A 21218-nucleotide genomic window follows, 5' to 3' on the forward strand; every position below is an offset into this window, starting at 1 on the left:
TTGTAACATCCCAAAATTTTAAGACAAAAATTTCATTTTTAATTCATTTCAAAGCATCTAGTAATCATGTCAAAACATCCAAAAGTGTATCATAATGTGATAATATCATAGTATAAATCCCAAAATCATTTAATGCGGAAAACATGAGTGAATACAGTGCAATCAAGTCGGGCCCTTCCATTTCTAAACTGAAAAATGTAAGCAAAAAGCTTAGTGAGCTCCACTAACATAACCTATACCATACATACTTAACAGTCAAACATAATTGGGTCTATTTCATCCCCTTCGATCTCTTTCAACTGGTACTGGCTATATTTCAACCCTTTCGGTCTCTTTCAACCGGTATTGGGTCTATTTCACCGCTTACGGTCTCTTTCAACCGGTATTGGGTCTATTTCAACCCCTCCGGTCTATTTCAACTGGTACTGGGTGTATTTCAACCCGTTTTGGTCTCTTTCAACCGGTATCGGGTCTATTTCACCCCCTACACCTAGCATATAATCATAACAACAATGGTCACAGAGACAACAAGCACATATAAGCATAATAGGAAATTGTCACAAAGAAAACAATCAACCTCTAAACATAATTCAGTGGGTCGGCATTGGTGCCTTCAACCCATGAGTATAGTGAAGGAAACTCACTTGAAACGAATAACTCTAAAACACTACGATACGATCCCTTTTCTGCACTGCTTGCACCCGTGAATCTACTTACACTAGAACCAGATAAAATCATAATTAATAGCCTAAAATCCTCAAGTTTGACCCACGGTCAAACTTGGTCAAAAGTCATCAGTCAACGAAAGTCAAACTTTAGGTTGAGTACGCCTAGCATACTCAGCTCGTACGCATGAAATACTCACCATACAGAATCGGGACCCCATACGAGTACGCACAATGTACTCAAAGGTACGTTCGACGTACTCGGTCACATGGAACTTTTCCATTAAGTGCTTATTATTTTAAGTCCTTTCATCCAACACTCAGATCTAGTCCCACAACATCAGTCTAAGTCGTAAAGTTTCCACCTTTATGACTTTCCTTGTCTAGGAAATGTCCAAAAGCCAAAACCTTAACTTATTAATCCATTAAGACATCATGACACTTTCATGGAAGGAATATAAGGACCAAGATCACATTTTTATGGATCCTAATAGCTCCACAATGGATAATGTTTCCAACTTTATCCATTAGAATAGTCCAAATCGCCAAGATCTAGTTTTTAAGTCTCAAATGAACCAAACGAGCATCTCTTTCAAATTAATCCATTAAGTCCAAGTCTCCAACCTTTAGATCTGAATCAATATGATGTTTAGATGGATAAATTTTCCAACTTCATCCATAACAATGCACAAACTTTCGAGATTTAAACTTTATGCACTAAAGTGACCAAAAGCTCATAACACCCAAGACTAGCTAGATCTATCAAATGTGTCATCAAGATTCAAAATTTATACATCTAGAAGAAAGATCCAGGTGAACAAAGTTTGGATCTACAAGCTCCAATGCAACCAAAACTTCTCCAAAGAGCTCCTTCTTTTCCAAGATGCACTAAGAACAGTCCAAAGCACTCAAGATCACATTCTTTTACTCAAAAGGATCAAACTGGGGTTAGGGTTTTCATGGGAGGTTGTTGAAGAGGTGGAGGCTGAGAATGGAATGGTTTTGGGGAAGTTAAGGAACTTAAATAGGCCTCAAACCACAAAAATAAGGTTTGGGCACTGATTAGATCTACCCAACGTACTCCTGGTATGCTCAGTGTACTCAGGGATGCCCTAGTACGCCCAACGTACTTCTCCGTACGCCCAACATATGCGGCTTAACCCAAAGCCATCCTAACTTCAAACGATCATTACTTCTCCATTTCAACTTCGATTTTGACGATCTTTATATCCATGGAAAGGTATTGAGGAGCTTTACAACCTTATCTAATTACTTTGGACTAAAAACACATCTAACAAAAATCCATAATACATAAAAGAAGTCTAAAACACTACTTTTCCCATTTTACCCTTTGACTCCAAAGCACAAACTGAACTCTTAGATCGCATAATCTACATTACCCACCTCCAAATGGGTCTAAACCTCTCTTTCCTAAAGTTTGAAGCCTTATGATACTTGATCTTCGGGTCACGGCCCCGAATTATAAAACGACTCGAAACAGAGTGTTACATTATCCTTATGATTTAATTACATTTAATTATTTGATTAATTAAAAGATAAATATTAAAAATCATAATTGGTTTATTTTTATATTATATTAATTTTATAATTAATTTGAAAATTTTTTAAATTAAACCTAGTATTTTAGAAAAGTTTTAAAATACACCTTATACAATATGTATAATTAAAAGTTTAATATATATTATATGTATAAGAAAAAGTCAGTCAAATCAATAGTAGGTCTCATTCACGAACTCATACTATAAGGGAAGTTTAAGGAAGCGGCCTATAAAATGACCGTCATTGGGTATCCACTCTTACCCACCGTTCTCCTGTATGGTGGAGGGTCGTTAGCCGAACGGGTTTGATAGAACATAATCTCATTAATAAGTATAATTATATAAAGTAACTACATTATTTTTGAAAAATCTCACTCTTAGTTACTTTAGGAAACATGTCAAAAGTATGATAATCCATAAAATTGCACATTATACTTTATATGTAGTTAGTGGAGTGCGTGTGGTTAACCGGCACACTAATAGTGACTATAAAGAGTAATAATAGGCATCTCGAAAATTATCATTGTTAATGGAGGGTGTGGTTAACTGGCACATTAATGAGAGATGATAAACGACATCGAGAGTGCCAAGCATATTTGTATGGTTATTCACATCTTGTTTGTGATCCTCGGCATCCCAGTCACAAATAGAAGAGCATAATCTAAGATTAAACATGTCGTTGATTGATTTAGTGAATCTCGAAAGATCTAAGAGTTTCATAGTTTGAAATTGGTGAAATGTTGTTACCTAACTTCATAAATTCGCAATAAGTTAGGCCATCCCTTTTCATAGCTGTGAATTGTTATTTTGGATCCTAGCATTGAATATTAATTATGGGTTAAAATATTAATGAATATTGTCAACTAACTAAATCTATTTTCTTTTCTTTATAAATGTCTTCTTCTGGTGATACTTCTGCTCCTCAAAACTCTTCCCACAACTTTTCGCTTCTCTCAATCGTGTCCAATGTGACATGGGATGGCACCAACTACAATGATTGGATGCGCAACATCAAGATGGCTTTTCGATACGAGGGAAAGAGTATGTCCTTGAGAACAACTTATAGACATCGATGAAGCCACTACTACTCATTAAGAAATAGCCTCCTACAAGAAACACTATGGAGACGCGACTAAGATTGCTTGCATCATGGTTGCCACCATGATACCTGAGTTGAAAGTTCTATGAAGACTACTATCCATACGAGATGAACTTGGATTTTGTGGAAAAGTCAAGAAAAGTATGAAGTCTTCAAAGCTCTTATGGCTTGCAAATTGAAGGAAGGAGAATCTGTCTGTAACCATGTGCAGAAATGCAAAGATACGTAGAGCACCTTGAAAGGCTCAATGTGAAATTCGATGAGGAGTTTGCCATTGAAATGGTCCTTAACTCCTTGCCTCTTTGTTATGATTAGTTCATTCTTCCTTATCATTTGAACAACACAGAAACAACATTGGCCCAACTCCACAACTTGTTGCGAATAGCTGATTCAGGAACGAAAAAGACTCCTACCACTACAAATGATCATGTCCTTTCCTTTGGGAAAAACAAAGGAAAGAAAAGGAAAGGTGGTCCTAAGCAGAACTAGAAGGGCAAGGACCATGTTGAGTCGTCTAGCAATGGCCCAAAGGCGAAGCCCACTTCTGATATTCCTTCTGTTAGTGATCTCAAAGAGGCTATTTTCTTCTTTTAAATGATAAGGGACTTTGGAAACGAAGCTACCCGAAGTACTCGCAGGACGTCAAGGATGGGAAAGTGAAGCCATTGTCGGTAGGTATTTACACTATTCAAACTAATAACTCACAACCTACTCGTTCTTGGGTCCTTAATACAAGATGTGGTTTTCACATTTGTTCTAATTTGCAGGGACAAAGAGAACGTGAATAGGTGGAGCATGGAAGGATGAATCTAATCATGGGCAATAGTCGTTCTTTTCCTGTTACCAAAATTGGAATTTATAGTCTTATGCTTAGTAGTGATGTTAGATTAGACATAGTTAATTGTTGTTATTCATCAGAAATGATGTAAAACATTATTTCTTTTCATGCACTTTTTATATAAGGTTTTCGATATTCATTTAATGACATGAATGGATCAATTTTCGTTTATAAGAATGGTATTTTTTTGTATTTGAAGCTTTACCTTGTAATGGTGCGTATGAAACTATGATTTGTTTTAGCTTAGGTAATAGTGTATTCCATATTGATTCGTCTAATGGTTTAGACAAGGCATGCTAAATAAGAAATGCATCACCCAACTCCAAAGGGATGGAGTGTTGGAATCATTTGACTTAAGGCCAGATTATGAATGTGAATCTTGTCTTTTAGGGAAGATGAGAAAATCACCTTTCACTGGATCTTGTGAAAGAGTTGAAGGTTTGTTGGATCTCATATGCACAGATGTGTGTGGACCCTTCAGATCCACCACAAGGGATGCTAATCAATTTTATGTGACATTTACAGATGATTATAGCAGATATGGTTTTATCTACTTAATCAATCATAAGTCAGAGACCTTTGAAAAGTTCAAAGGGTTTAAACATGAAGTCGAGAATCAATTAGGCAGGGAAATAAAGATGCTTGTTAGGGTGCAAAGTCACTCTTGGATGTCACGTGTGCTTACTCCTTTGTATGTGTGTAATGAGTTGTCTTTCCTTTATAAGGAAGTGAGTGACACTCATTTTAAGTAAGGAAGAACTTGTGAGAGTTAGTTTAGCGAGAGAAATATTGCAAACCCATTTTTACTCTTTCTAAAAACTAATGAGAGCTAAACCCTGATTTATTTATTCTTGCGTTCTTCTTGTTCATGATTCTTATATGATTCACTAAATCATTTCATATTCCGCATTCGTCATCATGATTAACACCACTACAATTGGTATCAGAGCGGGTCTTCGAAGATCAAAGCGATTTTTGAAGAAACGATTTTCGGTTTGGATACATTCAACACAATTGGAACGTTTACGGTGAGTCTCTCGATGATCTCTCTAAATCTCTTTGATTCGTGCTTGCATTCTTGAATTTTTGATCATTTCGACTCATTGGATCAATTTTTTTTTTTTTGAAAAACCCAATTTTTATGATCCAATAATTTTTCAATTGATCAAGCCCAATCCAATCTAATATTCGTGTGCTTGCTTCAATACTCAAATTTGCAAATATTCATTTCAATCAAAATTTAGCCCAAAACCTATCAAATCAAAATTTGTTCACTGTTCATTCGATCCAAAAATCTAGCCCAATTCACGTGATTCATATATTTGAGCCCATATATATTTGTTTTTGATCTGATATCTTTGATGGAGCCTAAAAGTCATCAAATGCGATTTAATTCTAAAAATCGTTGTTCTTTGTTTGACATGTACATGCACGCTTTACTTAGTTGTACCATCGGATAATCATGTTTCCATTCATAATCGATTTGTTCTTGAATTTCATTTTTGATTCAATGTGTCTGAATAATCGATTAGAAATCCTTGGTAATCAGAACTTGTGAATCGATTTTCAATAATTTCGTCAATTCCAAAATCGATAATGATCAAGTTATAGTTAAGAAATCAGAAATTGGTTTTTTGATTTTGATGAACTTGACCAAGAACACTTGAAGGAGATGAAGAACAACGATATAACCACTTTTTGATCTTAAATTTGCTTTTTGAATCATATTTGTTGATCTTTGACTTCGAAAAGTCAAACTCTGAAAAAGTCAAACTTATTTTTTAAGTGATGAATCGATGAATTGGATGTTTAAATTGGAAGATACAAGTTGTGTTTGTGCTACGAATGTCGAAATCATGATTGATTTGGGGTTCAATTTCGAAAATTGGTTGGATTTATGTTCTTGATGTCGAACACAGTAAGTGAGTCTCATTCGATACTTGAATATTGATTTGGAAATCGAAGTAGTTTTGTGGTCAAATTTGATTTCGAAATAAGAAGAAATGTGGCTGAGCAGAGTTGATTTTACTATCTTGTTTTGGAAATAGCATCTTGATGTCGAACATTGTGGACTGATGATGGTTTGGAACGAACATATGTGTCCGTGGTCAATTTTGAGTCAGAATCGATTTTTGGTGTCGATTTTGAATCCTTATTTGTTTCGAAATCAATTTTAATTGAGAAGGGTTGATTTTAGATTTGGATGTCGAACGTGTCCTGGATTCGACTTGGGAACGAGTTGGGAATGACGATATTGATTTTTTGGATGTCGACATCGAACATGGTTTCATAGTGAAAATGGATTTGGATATCGATTAGGTAGACTTGATAACGACGTTGGTTCGAAGGTTTGATTTGAAGGATTCACAATGGAAAGATTGATTCGAAGGGTATTGTTTAATGTTTTCTTGATACGTTTGATATGAGAGGGTCACAAGTTGACTTCGCTTTTATGGTCACGAATGTATTTGAAGGACTTCGCTTTGAATTAATTTTTGAGTATTGGATTTGAAGACTTCGAAATTGGGTCATGGTTTGGAGTTTCGAAATGGGTGGAATGATTGGGAAGGTTTGATTTCGAAGTGTTGTTGTGGGTATCGACATGGTATGTTCGAAGGTCTTGAAAGGATACTGGACTTCGAAATGCAGTGAAGAAGAAACAAGTTGTGTCGATTCGAATCCCTCAATTATCAATGAAGTGACATTTTTCACCCAACTTCGAAATGGGAACAAAAATGATGTTAAAAACCGAATTTTCATTTCGAATCCCTAGAGTTTGTGCGAAATGGCAGAATTTATCCAGTTTCGAAATTGGGCTGAAAATTCTGAGAAATGGGAATATTTTTGAAACAGACCCCTGTAGTTAATGCGAATTGACACCCCATTTTCGCAATTGGGGTAAAGTTTCGCATCTTAGGCTGTTTTGGGCGCACCGGGTCACTACAGAACTTCGAAATTGACAATTTCTACCCAAATTTTTGAAATTTCGTCAAAGGCAGTCGGTGATTAAATCATATTCGAAAATTGAGATTTTTTGGATTTTCCAGATTTATGCAAAACGTTTATGCCATGTGTTAAGGGGGAGATTTGGATAAAAAATTCCGAATTTGAGCGCTTTCTCATTCCTTTTTTTGTTTTATAATCATTTTTCGATTATAAAAAGGGGAAAAGAATTAAATATGGGAATTCGAAAGTTGAATTTTTCATATTACGCGGACTTGAAGACCGAAGTGACCTCGAGTATTTGAAGTTTATGAAGTGATTTGATTGGAGATTCGGAAGTGATTTGGGTTTTCTCGGTTCATGATGGGTTTGGACTTATTGAAGATTTTTGAGGTGTGCTTTTATGCTCAAAATTGGGTAAAGTGGGTTCCATACCACTTGTAGATGTGTGCTTGAGATATGTAGTTTTTAGTGACTAGTGAATGAGATATTTATGAAGTTCTAGTCTAGTACCCTTTTGTACTCATTTACTATGATCGAATACATCTTTTAGCACCCAAATCACTGTGTTCTTTGTGTTCATTTTAATTTTGCATGCCAAATCAATGCTCTTAATTCACATCAATATTCGCTCGCGTGGTTAGGGTGGCTTATCGATTGGATTTTCCTAAGGAACTCAGTCATATTGACAATACTTTTCATGTCACTTGGTTGAGGAAATGCGTAGCAGATGAGACGTCTATTGTTCTTTTGGATGATATGCAAGTCAGCGAGCGCCTGAACTATGTAGAAAAGTCGATTAGTATTTATAAATGAAGACAAATACCTTGCACAACAAGGTAATCAGGCTAGTGAAGGTGTAGTGTGGCAGCATCGTAAGGGTTCGAAATGGACGTAGGCGCTAGAGGAGGAGATACAGAAGCATTATCCAAAGTTGTTTGTATATGCGGATTTTGAGGATGAAATCTGATTCAAGTGGGGGAGAATTTTAACATCCATATTCTAGTTATAAGTCTTTTATCTTTCTAAGCAGAGGTTTTGGGATTTTATCGCACCATGGTGCGATAACGACTGAAACACGGCGCGGGGCACGTCGATAAGCGGCGGGGCAGTGGCGTCTAGGGTTCAAAACACTAAACTTCGGGTCTTGATCCCTATTTAAGAGATCTAACTTCTAGGGTTGCCTCATTTGGCAACCCCCATTCTTTGAGAACGTCACTCTTCCAAACCCTAGCCCCTCATACTTGATTCTTGAGCTCTTTTTCTTTTTTTAGCAAAGCTTGAAGAAGAACGAAATCCATTTTTGGTGCAAGGGTGTGTTGTTCTAGGCTTGATCTTGCTTCTACAACAGATTTTTGGACCTTTGGAGGTGTAAAGTTCTAACCCTAATCTTTTCTTTTTCTAGATCTAGGTTTATGCATCTTTTGGGTAGTTTTGAGTCCCTTTTCTAGATATCCTTGGAGTGAGCGACTCCACAAACTTTTAAGTAACTCAAATGATTTCTGGAATGGAATATTGAAAGAAAGGTGTATTTGCATGCTTCTTCTTGAGGTCAAGTATTTGTCTTGATCCACTTTAGAATTGGGTTTAGAGTTTGGTTGCATTTGAGACAGGAGAATGGATAAAGTTAGAAACTTTATCCATTAAGACCTTTGGAGCTATCATATCTGAGTTTTTGACCTCTGAAGATTAAGAGTTAAGTTCTTAATCTATTAAGCTTTTTTGGACGCTCACCACGGCACGATGTGTGGGTAGTCGTGGCGCAGCGACAACATTTTGTAACATCCGGATTTTCAGGGACATTATTGTGTATGTTAATCTTGAGATTAAAGGAGGTACTCGACGAGTTGAGGGACCAACTCGCCGAGTCGAGTCGAGTTGCTCACGTGGGTTTATTGAATGGACTCGACGACTCAGAGGAGGGACTCGCCGAGTAGGTGCTAGGCAGAGAAACCCTAATTCCCTGGGTTTGGGACCTATTTAAAGGCATTTATAGCCTCATTTGCAGCTACCTTCCCCTGAGAGCAAACCCTAATTGCTATTGGAGCTAGAGAGTGAGAGAGAAGCTCATATGGTGGTTCTTGGTGCATTTCTATGAAGAAGGATGAAGAGCTTCATGATAGGGAACAAAGGAAGTCAGTGGATCTGTGGTAGTGAGTGTTTCAACTGCTAAGAGAAGGTACAAAGTCCTCATCTTGTTCATTCCTTGTACTAGATCTCATTTTGGGAGTTTTAGGGCTTTGCTTCCATCCTTTTGAATCTATGAGTCGAATGAGACCTGGTTGTGGTTGGAAACCTCATATATGGACCTCCTAAGGTCCTTAGAGTCTAAATGTCTCAGCTTTAGTGGTCCAAATGAGGGTTGATGAGCAAAAACCTTCATGAAGAGCATGTTTTGACATTTTGAAGCAATAACATCATGTATGAACGTAAAGATCGAAGCTTTACGTAATTATTGAGCCTTGGGATGATAGATCTATAGTTTAGAGTGATATATCTGGTTGAAATCGTCTGAATGAGAAATCAGATCAAAGGGACTCGTCGAGTCCATGTCCTGACTCGACGAGACGGCGAGGGTTTGTCCCAATGGATTGATTGTGCGATAACTCGGCGAGTTGGGGGTCAACTCGACGAGTTGAGCTGGACTTTTGAGACTTATGAGGATACGAGGGGACTCGACGAGTCGCGGGAGTGCACTCGACGAGTCGGGTCAAACTTGGACTGTTGACTCGAGTTTGACTTCTGTTGACTTTGGGGTTTTGGTCAACATATGTGATAGAGACATTGGAAGGGTAAAATGGTCTTTTAACTACTTTAAAGAGTTAGAAAGAGAAAGAACCACCTTCGATTATCTGAGTCGTGAAAAGAGTATTAATAAGAGATATTCATCCTTTGTGTTAGGAGGAGGCTAGTTCGAGATCCGAGCGCGAGGTTATTTGCTCACCTGCTAGCCGAGGTAAGTCTTCTCACTATACATTACCTAGAGTGGTATTTATGTGTAGACCGGAGGGTCTTGTATGCTATGTGTATATATGAGAATATGTGCATTGTGTTATATGTATGCTATGTGTTGAACAGACCGGGCCGGAGGGCCCAACGATATAGACTGGGCCGGAGGGCCCAACGATATAGACCGGACCGAAGGGTCCAACGACACAGACTGGACCGAAGGGTCCGACGAGCTATGACCGGGCCAGAGGGTCCAACGAGCTACGGGACTGGAGGGTCCCGCTGAGACACATCGACCGGAGGGTCGTACTGTAGCCTCGAGTGGCGTATGTGTTGTATGTGGTATTTTGGGGAACTCACTAAGATTTGTGCTTACCGTGTTATGTGTTATGTGTTTCAGGTTTTCTCAGGATCGCGGGACGGCACCGGCTTGATTGTACACACCAGAGAAAGAGTTATGTTTTGAGGATCCTGGATTATTAATGGAGTTGTGCTTTATAATTTGAATAAACGAGATTTCTATACAATATGTTATGAAAAGTATGCGATTTTAAAATGAAAAATTTGTTTGAAAAATTACGGTGTTACAAGTTGGTATCAAAGCCTTGTTTGAGGGATTCGGATGCACCTTCGGGTAGATCTGGACTCAAACTGAGGATTTGAGAAAAAATTTCAAGGAAGTGATTTTTCTAAAACGAGCAAGAGTTTCTAAGAGAATACGAGTTGGAGCAGTGTGTACAATCAGACAGAGCCCGAACGGTGATTTCCCAAAATACCCTTACGTTTGTATTATGAGATATTTATGAGATATGCTATGAGATATTATGCATGCTAGAGATAGGATAGGTATTTCATATGTTAGGACTAGAGTGGCCTGATTTGTGATGCCTTAGCCTAGGAGTTATTGTTATCTGTGATGTGCTTTCGAGCATGTGTTGAGTAAGAGTATCCAGCAGGAATCGTCTAGAGAGGGATTTGAGTAGAGGAGTAATCTAGGAGAGATACCTAGATGAGCATTTGAGGAGTCTACTGAGAGAGTAGCCAGATGCCCGCGTGGGGTAAAGTTGCTTGAGTTCGGTGGTATCCTTAGAGTATGAGGAGAGCAAGTGGGTAATGACCTAGAGTGGTTTTACATGTTGGTAGAGATTATTCGATGCATGAATGCTGCTTGCTTCGTGCTTTGTGGAACTCTTGATGATGAGAGTCAGCTACTAAGTGAATATGACGATATTCAGGAGGTAGATGGCTGGCATCATAAGGAGTTATTCAGCAGCTGATGGCGGAGAAGTGTGAGAACCTAGGAAGAGCCTAGGGAAAGGTAACCCTAGTCAGATGAGTACACTGACAGAGTTGGATATTTCGCAGAGGAGCGAACACGCATGACGGGGTTGGTGATTGAGAAGGTCGAGCAGCTACTTAGGGACTCAGGGATGGTCCGTGTGGAAAGTATGGGTAGATGTGGCAGGTAGTATGGGCCCATACTACTGAAAGCAGAGGACCCATACTCGATACAAAGAACATTCCGGAGGTTTTAACTAGCATATCGAGAGGTGATTTCATGGTTTGAGTACCATAATTTGTAGCAGATCGAGAGGTGATTTCATGGTTCGAGTACCATGATTTGTAGCAGATCGAGAGGTGATTTCATGGTTCGAGTACCATGATTTGTAGCAGATCGAGAGGTGATGTCATGGGTCGAGTACCATGATTCGTAGCGGATTGAGAAGAGATAACATGGTTCGGGTACCATGATTCATAGCAGATCGAGAGGTGGCCACATGGTTCAAGTATCATGACCCGTGGCGGTTAGTGTTACTGGTTCTACCAGTTATTCCGTTGTGATTGGTTAGACTGAGATCATATGTGAAAGAGTATGGGGCCAGAGGGCCATGATGAATGAGTATAGTGGAGCATCCCTTGAGAGGGAAATCGAGTTAGCTCCAAGGGATTTTTGGTAAGATGGCAGATGAAGTCGCAAGGCTCAAGGATGAGTAGAGATGGCGGTTATAGAGGATTACGGCATGAGTTGAGCAATCAGCCGATAGTGGAGATGTCACCTTCTGCGACATGGATGGTATTATTTCCGTTTCCTGTGGGAAACATAAGAGGTGTTGAGAATTCGGTTTCCGAGCTTGGGGGTAGAACCCTACGGGTTAGCATTGATGGCGACCTTCCATCAGAGTATTTGGGCAGTATGTCTTCCGAGAGGTAATGTTAGAGCATGAGCAGGTTGTCAGCGGGGACTGAGATGGTTAAGGACAAGGATACACCCTATTTGAGCATAGTAGGGCATGTATTAGCTGCAACGGCAGACGATCAAGAAGAGGATATTGGGGCGGTGGCTCTTATTGTCTATGATGAGTATCGAGTGTGGTAATGAGGACTCCACTCTTATTACAACCCACGTGATGGAACGTTGGTTGAAGAGTCGAGGATGAGGAATATGTTAGTTCGTTATTTTCAGACTGAGAGTCAGGGTTACGACTGGACTGTTGAGATGTCCGGTAGTGGGATGGTACGAGATTCTGAATGACTAGAGGTAGTCATGATGAGAAGTTTCTGAGGATTTCGTCGGAGATTCGGGGTAATTGGAATTGCTCGATCTCCATCGGGGAGATCATTGAGCATTGCGTATCACCTTCCAAGAGTAGGTGCGAGGTTACTGGTAAAAAAACAGTATGTGGGTTAGATTGTTGGCGAACCAATTGGTGATGGTTCGAACCCTGAGTGGGGGATAACCGGGTACTTTTGAGGAGATCCGAGATTTGTTCAAGAGCGATTAGAGAACAGGATAGAGAGGCCTGCGGTGCGGATTCCTGAGACCAGGGTTATCGGTGGTCAAGGAGAGGTGCAGAGTGAGATAGTGCATGTGGTACGTGTTTGAGAAAGGATGAGTGTCTCCACGGCAAGTGGCCGTTGGTCGGAGACCTTGTGGTGGTTAGGAATCCTTCGAGGTTAAAATGGTGAATTCGAGGTGGTTGGCTTGTGAGGTTAGTTCGGCGGTTGAGAATTTCTGGTTCAGAGTATGGGGTATTATATGCAGTATGGGAAGGGAAGAAGTTGATTGGGCAACCAACTTCAGGGTCGTTATGAGTATTCTTGCATGAGTTTTGAGCAATAGAGAAGGAAGTTTCGGATTGTCAACTTCGTGTTCTGAGTCGTTGGCAATTTCTCCGTGTTTTAAATTGGGGGATGGAGTATTTCGGGGTTACAAGTGGCACGAGAGAAAGACCGGTTGTGAAGTTCCGAGGAAGCAATGCGGTATCTGAGTATGATGCCATGAGTATGAGAGCAGTGGTAGAGTCAAGACATTGCGAGGCGTTGTGATGGTATTCCAGGGTATCCGAGTTTAATGTCCTAAATCTCGGATTATTTTTGAGTTTTGAGTTTGAAATGACGAGTGGTGTATCAAGTGTCTATAGTTCCGGTGAGGACCCTTCAGCCAATTGACATCAAATGGATTTATTTGAGAATGTGAATTGCAGCGAGAAAAAGTGGTTTTGTCACGACAGTGGTCATCCGAAGTAGTGATGCTTAGCCTGGATGGGTGTGTGTGTACCTATCTATGTTGGGCTGCAGAGCATGAGTTAATGATCGCAGTGTGATGTCAACCTGAGGATGAGATTGTAAAGTGGTAAGAGTAAGTGCGGTGAGACTACGGGAAGCTGCAGTTTCAATGAGTCAGTGCAGAGAGGTTGTGGTGATGCTACGGGGAGCCGTAGTACTCACTATTCAGTGAGAGGTTGTGGTACAGGGAGCCGTACTACTCACTATTCAGTGAGAGGTTGTGGTGATGCTACAGGGAGCCGTAGTACTCACTATTCAGTGAGAGGTCGTGGTGATGCTACGGGGAGCCGTAGTACTCACTATTCAGTGAGAGGTCGTGGTGATGCTACGGGGAGCCGTAGTACTCACTATTCAGTGAAAGGTCGTGGTGATGCTACGGGGAGCCGTAGTACTCACTATTCAGTGAGAGATCGTGGTGATGCTACGGGGAGCCGTAGTACTCACTATTCAGTGAGAGGTCGTGGTGATGCTACGGGGAGCCGTAGTACTCACTATTCAGTGAGAGGTCGTGGTGATGCTACGGGGAGCCGTAGTACTCACTATTCAGTGAGAGGTCGTGGTGATGCTACGGGGAGCCGTAGTACTCACTATTCAGTGAGAGGTTGTGGTGACGCTACGGGGAGCCGTAGTACTCACTATTCAGTGAGAGGTCGTTGTGATATTGCAGGGAGCCGTAGTACCCACTATTCAGCGAGAGAATGATGTGATGAAGTGCTCTCTGATCAGATCTTGACATAGAAGAGTTTTAGGCTTGGGTAACCCTAATATTTGAGTTTGTGGAAGCCTGGGGTCGAACCAGGGGTGAGACTGGGGTCTCCATGTTTTTCGGAAGTCGTTATAATCTGAATTGAGTAGTGGTTTTCGTGGCCAAAAGGGAAGTGGATCAGTGAGGTTCGCATGGGTTGCGGGTCATGAGTCATGAGTTGAGTGGTTCATTGGGGCGAGTGGTTCCAGCTCTGGGTCAGACTAAACTCTCGAGTTTGAGTTTGGCTCTGGTAGTGCGTTGAGTACGCAGAATGAGATTCCGGATTCAGAGCTGAATTTCATTTGGAAGGGGGTATTGCTTCCATCTGGTGCCTTAGACCTGAGTGGGTCAATTCGTTGGTGTGAGAAAACCGCGAAACGTATGGAACTAATGAGTAGTAGACGACAGGGATCGAGGGTGAAACGAATTCCGTATTCTGTTGAGGAAAAGCGAACTTTGTGACTTGTGTGTCACACTGGGCCGAGATAGCTAGTGTGGGAAGGAAGTCAGTGAGACATGTTGAGGTATGCAATGGGTAACCCTTGGAGGTTCAACTGCTAGGTCGGGAGATGACGTGGTGCTCAGTGTTCAACGGGATTTGGAAAAGGGAGTTGGGGTTTGATTGCAGTTCAATGGATGAGTCCCTGGTGTGATGTGATCATTCCATTCCTTGGTATATGATCTGGATTGTTAATCATGTCTGGGACGAGTGATTGGTAGCCAGTTTTGGGTATGGACTTGTTTTATCGGTCCCCACTAGAGAATCATAGGGGCAGTGAGCTATCGGGGTTTGTTATTCGAGGAGCGAATAACGTGGTGACATCTGGAGATGGCGGTATGGCTGTGTGTCAGGCTACTAGAGTTCTAGATTCTTGAGATTCAGAAGGGGTAGCATAGTGGCAGATGGGTCTGTCCTTTTTCCAGGGAGGAGTTCCTGTTTGGATTCAGGTGTCCAGAAAGGAAGATAGTTGTGTGGTATGAGACCCTTTCGATGGTGCTGTTTGGTTATTTGATTAGATCTATATGTTGTGAAGGAGCGATTTCGAGGGCGAAATCTAATTCAAGTGGGGGAGAATTGTAACATCCGGATTTTCAGGGACATTATTGTGTATGTTAATCTTGAGATTTAAGGAGGGACTCGACGAGTTGAGGGACCAACTCGCCGAGTCGAGTCGAGTTGCTGACGTGGATTTAATGAATGGACTCGACGAGTCAGAGGAGGGACTCGCCGAGTAGGTGCTGGGCAGAGAAACCCTAATTCTCTGGGTTTGGGACCTATTTAAAGGCATTTATAGCCTCATTTGCGGCTTCCTTCCCCTGAGAGCAAACCCTAATTGCTATTGGAGCTAGAGAGTGAGAGAGAAGCTCATATGGTGGTTCTTGGTGCATTTCTATGAAGAAGGATGAAGAGCTTCATGATGGGGAACAAAGGAAGGCAGTGGATCTGTGGTATTGAGTGTTTCAGCTGCTAAGAGAAGGTACAAAGTCCTCATCTTGTTCATTCCTTGTACTAAATCTCATTTTGGGAGTTTTAGGGCTTTGCTTCCATCCTTTTGAATCTATGAGTCGAATGAGACCTGGTTGTGGTTGGAAACCTCAGATCTGGACCTCCTAAGGTCCTTAGAGTCTAAATGTCTCAGCTTTAATGGTCCAAATGAGGGTTGATGAGCAAAACCCTTCATGAAGAGCATGTTTTGGCATTTTGAAGCAATAACATCATGTATGAACGTAAAGATCGAAGCTTTACGTAATTATTGAGCCTTGGGATGATAGATCTATAGTTTAGAGTGATAGATCTGGTTGAAATCGTCTAAATGAGAAATCAGATCAAAGGGACTCGCCGAGTCCATGTCCTGACTCGACGAGTCGGCGAGGGTTTGTCCCGATGGATTGATAGTGCGATAACTCGGCGAGTTGGGAGTCAACTCGACGAGTTGAGCTGGACTTTTGAGACTTATGAGGATACGAGGGGACTCGACGAGTCGCAGGAGTGCACTCGACGAGTCGGGTCAAACTTGGACTGTTGACTCGAGTTTGACTTCTGGTGACTTTGGGGTTTTGGTCAACATATGTGATAGAGACCTTGGAAGGGTAAAATGGTCTTTTAACTACTTTAAAGAGTTAGAAAGAGAAAGAACTGCCTTCGATTATCTGATTCGTGAAAAGAGTATTAATAAGAGATATTCATCCTTTGTGTTACGAGGAGGCTAGTTCGAGATCTGAGCGTGAGGTTATTTGCTCACCTGCTAGCCGAGGTAAGTCTTCTCACTATACATTACCTAGAGTGGTATTTATGTGTAGACCGGAGGGTCTTGTATGCTATGTGTATATATGAGAATATGTGCATTGTGTTATATGTATGCTATGTGTTGAACAGACCGGGCCGGAGGGCCCAACGATACAGACCGGGCCGAAGGGCCCAACGATATAGACCGGTCCGAAGGGTCCAACGACACAGACTAGACCGAAGGGTCCGACGAGCTATGACCGGGCCAGAGGGTCCAACGAGCTACGGGACTGGAGGGTCCCACTGAGACACATCGACCGGAGGGTCGTACTGTAGCCTCGAGTGGCGTATGTGTTGTATGTGGTATTTTGGGGAACTCACTAAGCTTTGTGCTTACCGTGTTATGTGTTATGTGTTGCAGGTTTTCTCAGGATCGCGGGACGGCACCGGCTTGATTATACACACCAGAGAAAGAGTTATGTTTTGAGGATCCTGGATTATTAATGGAGTTGTGCTATGTAATTTGAATAAACGAGATTTCTATACAATATGTTATGAAAAGTATGCGATTTTAAAATGAAAAATCTGTTTGAAAAATTACGGTGTTACACATTTGGTCGTGTCTGTTTTTTCATCTATCCACCACGGCGCAACTATAGGGTTGGCCAGGGCGCGGTGGGTCAACTGTTGACTTTTGACCAGTTTGACTTGTGGTCAAACTTTAGGGTTTTAGGTCCTAGACTGAGAGTTGACCTTTCATTTAATGTTTAGGTGGTTTGTAGTAACAATATTTACATTTCTTATGAGATGTGGTGTTTGTGTGCTTGACTATGAGGTGAGTTTCCTCACTATACTATGTTTGGACACGAGGTGTCATTGTATGTTTGTTGTCTTTGTGACTCTTGCTAGTATGTTTATATGCTTGTTGGGTGGGTCCCGATGTTATGTTATGTTGGGTGGGGCCCATGAATCAGGACGAGGTCCAGTACTCAAGGTGCGGCCCATCTTTCAGGATAGGGTCCATTATTCAGGGTGGGCGCATTATTTGTGTTGTATGTGGTGTCTTGGGGGACTCATTAAGCTTTGTGCTTACGGTTTAAGTTTTAAATATTTCAGGTACTTCTACTAGCAAAGGAAAGAGCCCGACATGATTGCATCATATCCACCAGAGATTTTAGGTACTTCTACTAGCAAAGGGAAAAGGCTGGCCGGATTGCATCACATCCACCAGAGTTTTCAGGTACTTCTAATAGCAAAGGAAAGAGCCCAACTTGATTGCATCACATCCACCAGAGATTTCGTACTATCTGTTTTATGACTTCACTCTGATAATTTTTTAGAACTCGTTGCTCATGTTTTGAATATTGTTGGTTTGGAATGATATCAAATGGTTTTATTTTATTTTAAAAATGAAAATTTTACTCTATATTTTGGTACGTTACATTTGTCCCTTTTTGTTGCATTGTGTTGAAAGATATAAAGATTATTATGTTCAATTAGTGGTTTTTAAATATGAATTACTTTGTTAATAGTATATATTGAATTATTTACTTATTCATCATTTTGTTTATAGTTATTTCAAAACTTTACTTTAAAAAATGTTTAATGTTTACAATTTCATATTTAACATTTTTTAATCAATTTGTATAGTATACGAGTCTCACAACTAGTTAGCTAATGAATTATAATTGCAACACCAATATATATTTGTTGAATCTAAACACAAAACATGAGATGGGATGAAATTTGTTAGAAGAAAGTTTGAGATCAATTCAATGTTTAAATGAATTTTTCTAAATTCTATTTTTTTTAATGATAGGTTAAAAAAGTAAAATAATATAATAAATAAATAAATAAATAACGTATTTTTCGGATTTTGGGAATCCGAAAATTTATGCGAATTCGAATTCCGCTATTTTAGATAGGATTTTTGGATACCTATAAAACAACCCCCCACCTTCTAAATATGTGAAACGTTTCTACTTTATTATGGTGCTTTTTCATAAGGATGCTTTTCCACATGGCCACTACGAATAAATTATCACGGATATTCTATGAGATTATATTTACATTTTGAAATTGAGTTATTATTAATTCACCTTCGAAACATATGTTATATAAACTGAACGTCTAAATTTTTTTATAAAATTCTCTTAAACTAACTTTTGTGGAGCCATATGAGGAGAATTTTTTTCTAAAAATCCCTATAGGAGCTAGGTTTGTCCTATAAAGGAGCTCGAACTGGAGATGCTTGCTGAAATATTATGAGTAGGCTTCCGCTTAATTCGTTTGCCGAATTATAATACATGTATGGTTATGTATTTAATTATTTCATGATAAGTTTTATAAGATTATAAATTATCATGTTATAACTTATACACAGAAGTCGCAAACAACAAATTATATACCTTCGTACCCAATAACTTACTCTATCAATAAGCCAAACAAATAATAATTAAAAAAACCTTAATATATATTAAATTGATTCAAGACTAAACCACAAGATTTTATAGCTACTATTATTTGTCGTTTCAAAAAAAAAATCAAATGCGATTGATATAGATTAACCATCACAAAGTCGTTTGTACAAATCCCATTGTTATATTAGTTTTTTTTTTTTTTAAAGATGACACATAGTCTCTAATCTACTCATAAACTTCATCATAGTCCCAAACGGGAATCATCAACTACTTGAGCAGAGAGACATCATCTCAACACCAGATACCGCCGCATGCCTATGTTGTAAGCCTTTTGGTGGCCATATTAGTAGTAAGGTGCGACATTAACAAAATCAAGCACATAGAGTCCCCAAACTAACACTAAAGAAGCAATCACAAATACCACCGGGCTAAACAACCAAAATAATACAGGAAACGTGATGCAAAGCATTCTGTTTCCAAAAATAGCCAAAATAAAACCTCTTTCCAAGATATCTCTCGTGTATTTACGAGATGAAGAAGGTGATGGAGATGCAACCCCTTCAGCCTCAGGTTCAGCTCCCAATGCGTAAATCAAGTAATTTGCATCGATCAAGTTTGCAACAGCCATAGAGCTACAAAGAAAGCTAGTTAACAAGAAGAGGAACGCTGATCCGTATTTTAGGAAAAGGATTTTTGTTGTATGTAACCCAAAAAAAGAATTGCTGAAGAGATCTTTTGCACTGTATGTGTTGTTAATCAAAGCAGCCAAAGCCACTGTTATGATCGATGTGACCATGGCAGATAGTATAGAACTCATCAACGTATTTCTCAAACTTTGTACAGCTAACGTGCCTTTATTATCATCTCCCTGATAATAAAAAAAAACACAAGAAAAAAAAATCAAGTGTAAGAGGTATGAAGTACGTTCTAATATACTACAATTTATATAAAAATGTTGTTGTTCTTGATCTTATCAAAACCCATATCCAGATTCAAGTTCTTTCCTTGATTTAGACAAAACCCATATCAGGATTTGGGTTTTTCTTGATTTGATCAAACCCCGTTTCCTTCATCTATATTTATGCATTAATTTCTAACAAAAAAAAAATGTAATTGATGCCTGTTTCATGTCTTTTAGCCAATGTTTCCGCTTGATGGATTCGATGCCAATTGTTGTGCAAGATGGTTTGGTCTTGAATTTATACCAAAGATAGGTATGGTAACCAAATGTGATGAAGAAGCTGAGCGGGACTAAGATGGTGTCCATATAACGAAGAAGTGCCATTTTTCAGTTGTATAAATTGATGGGATTCAACTGAATTTATTGATGGTGAAGAAAGAATACTCCTCAGTTTATGGAAGCTGAATTGGATTCATTATCAAGGATAGTGGAATCCTGTTGCTATCAAAAGTGTGATATAAAGCAAATAGTTACTTGATTGGAGTCATGCTGATTTTGTGTGTATATATATACAATGAATGGGGTGTGAGGATGGTGAGGTTGTGTGGGGCCTTTTTTAGGCCGTCTCCGATCAAACTTTTGATTAATTATAAGCATGGTTGAAAATTACTAATCCACTTAATGTTTTATTAACACAAAAATTAGGTTTATTGTATTATCAATACCAAGTAGAATTTATTAACACAAAAATTAGGTTTATTGTATTATCAATGTAAACATATTTATATATCCAAGCACTACAAAAAAATATAGGTTAGAAATGACTTTAAATTGTGCCACAACTATAGTTTTTTGTTTGGGAATTGATATAACATTTGATGAGAAAAATAATAAAAATGAATTTTGTAAGAAAAATACATTTTGAAGATAGTTACAATAAGTCGAGAATTATACAAGAATTTTCACTTCAAAAATCATTTACTATTCAATATATTTTATAGATAGTCAAGATTCATTGTAATGTAGCGTTTGAGCAATACAATAAGTATGAAAACATAGTTGATTTCTTATTCACAACAAAAAAATTGAAGTCACTAAATAACGATGAACTAAATGCAAGTTGCAAAAATCTTTAGAATATGTTTCAAATGGATGTATCTCAAACATAGATGATGATGATTTATTTATCAAACGTACTAAAATTGTTATAAAAAAAGTTACCAAATGAACATAATACAACTAACTCACCACTAAATTTCTTAAACATAATAAAAATTTATCTAGTTTTTGTCTAACAAACAAATA

At 39.2% G+C, this 21218-nt stretch overlaps 1 protein-coding gene across 1 annotated transcript; it reads right to left on the bottom strand.

Annotated features, from left to right (window-relative positions):
* Positions 1-19131: 19131 nt before the first annotated feature.
* Positions 19132-20455, bottom strand: LOC145141396 (transmembrane protein, putative (Protein of unknown function, DUF599)). The gene is made up of 2 exons (XM_079074686.1): positions 20133-20455; positions 19132-19880 (listed from the first exon to the last, which is right to left on the bottom strand). Exons 1-2 carry the CDS (start codon positions 20295-20297, stop codon positions 19356-19358), a joined length of 690 nt encoding a protein of 229 aa, XP_078930812.1. The 5' UTR covers positions 20298-20455; the 3' UTR covers positions 19132-19355.
* Positions 20456-21218: the final 763 nt, after the last annotated feature.

This window comes from Lactuca virosa, chromosome 9 (assembly GCF_052849685.1).
Source record: "Lactuca virosa cultivar CGN04683 chromosome 9, Lactuca_virosa_CGN04683_v6, whole genome shotgun sequence".
In the NCBI taxonomy this organism is placed as follows: domain Eukaryota; kingdom Viridiplantae; phylum Streptophyta; class Magnoliopsida; order Asterales; family Asteraceae; genus Lactuca; species Lactuca virosa.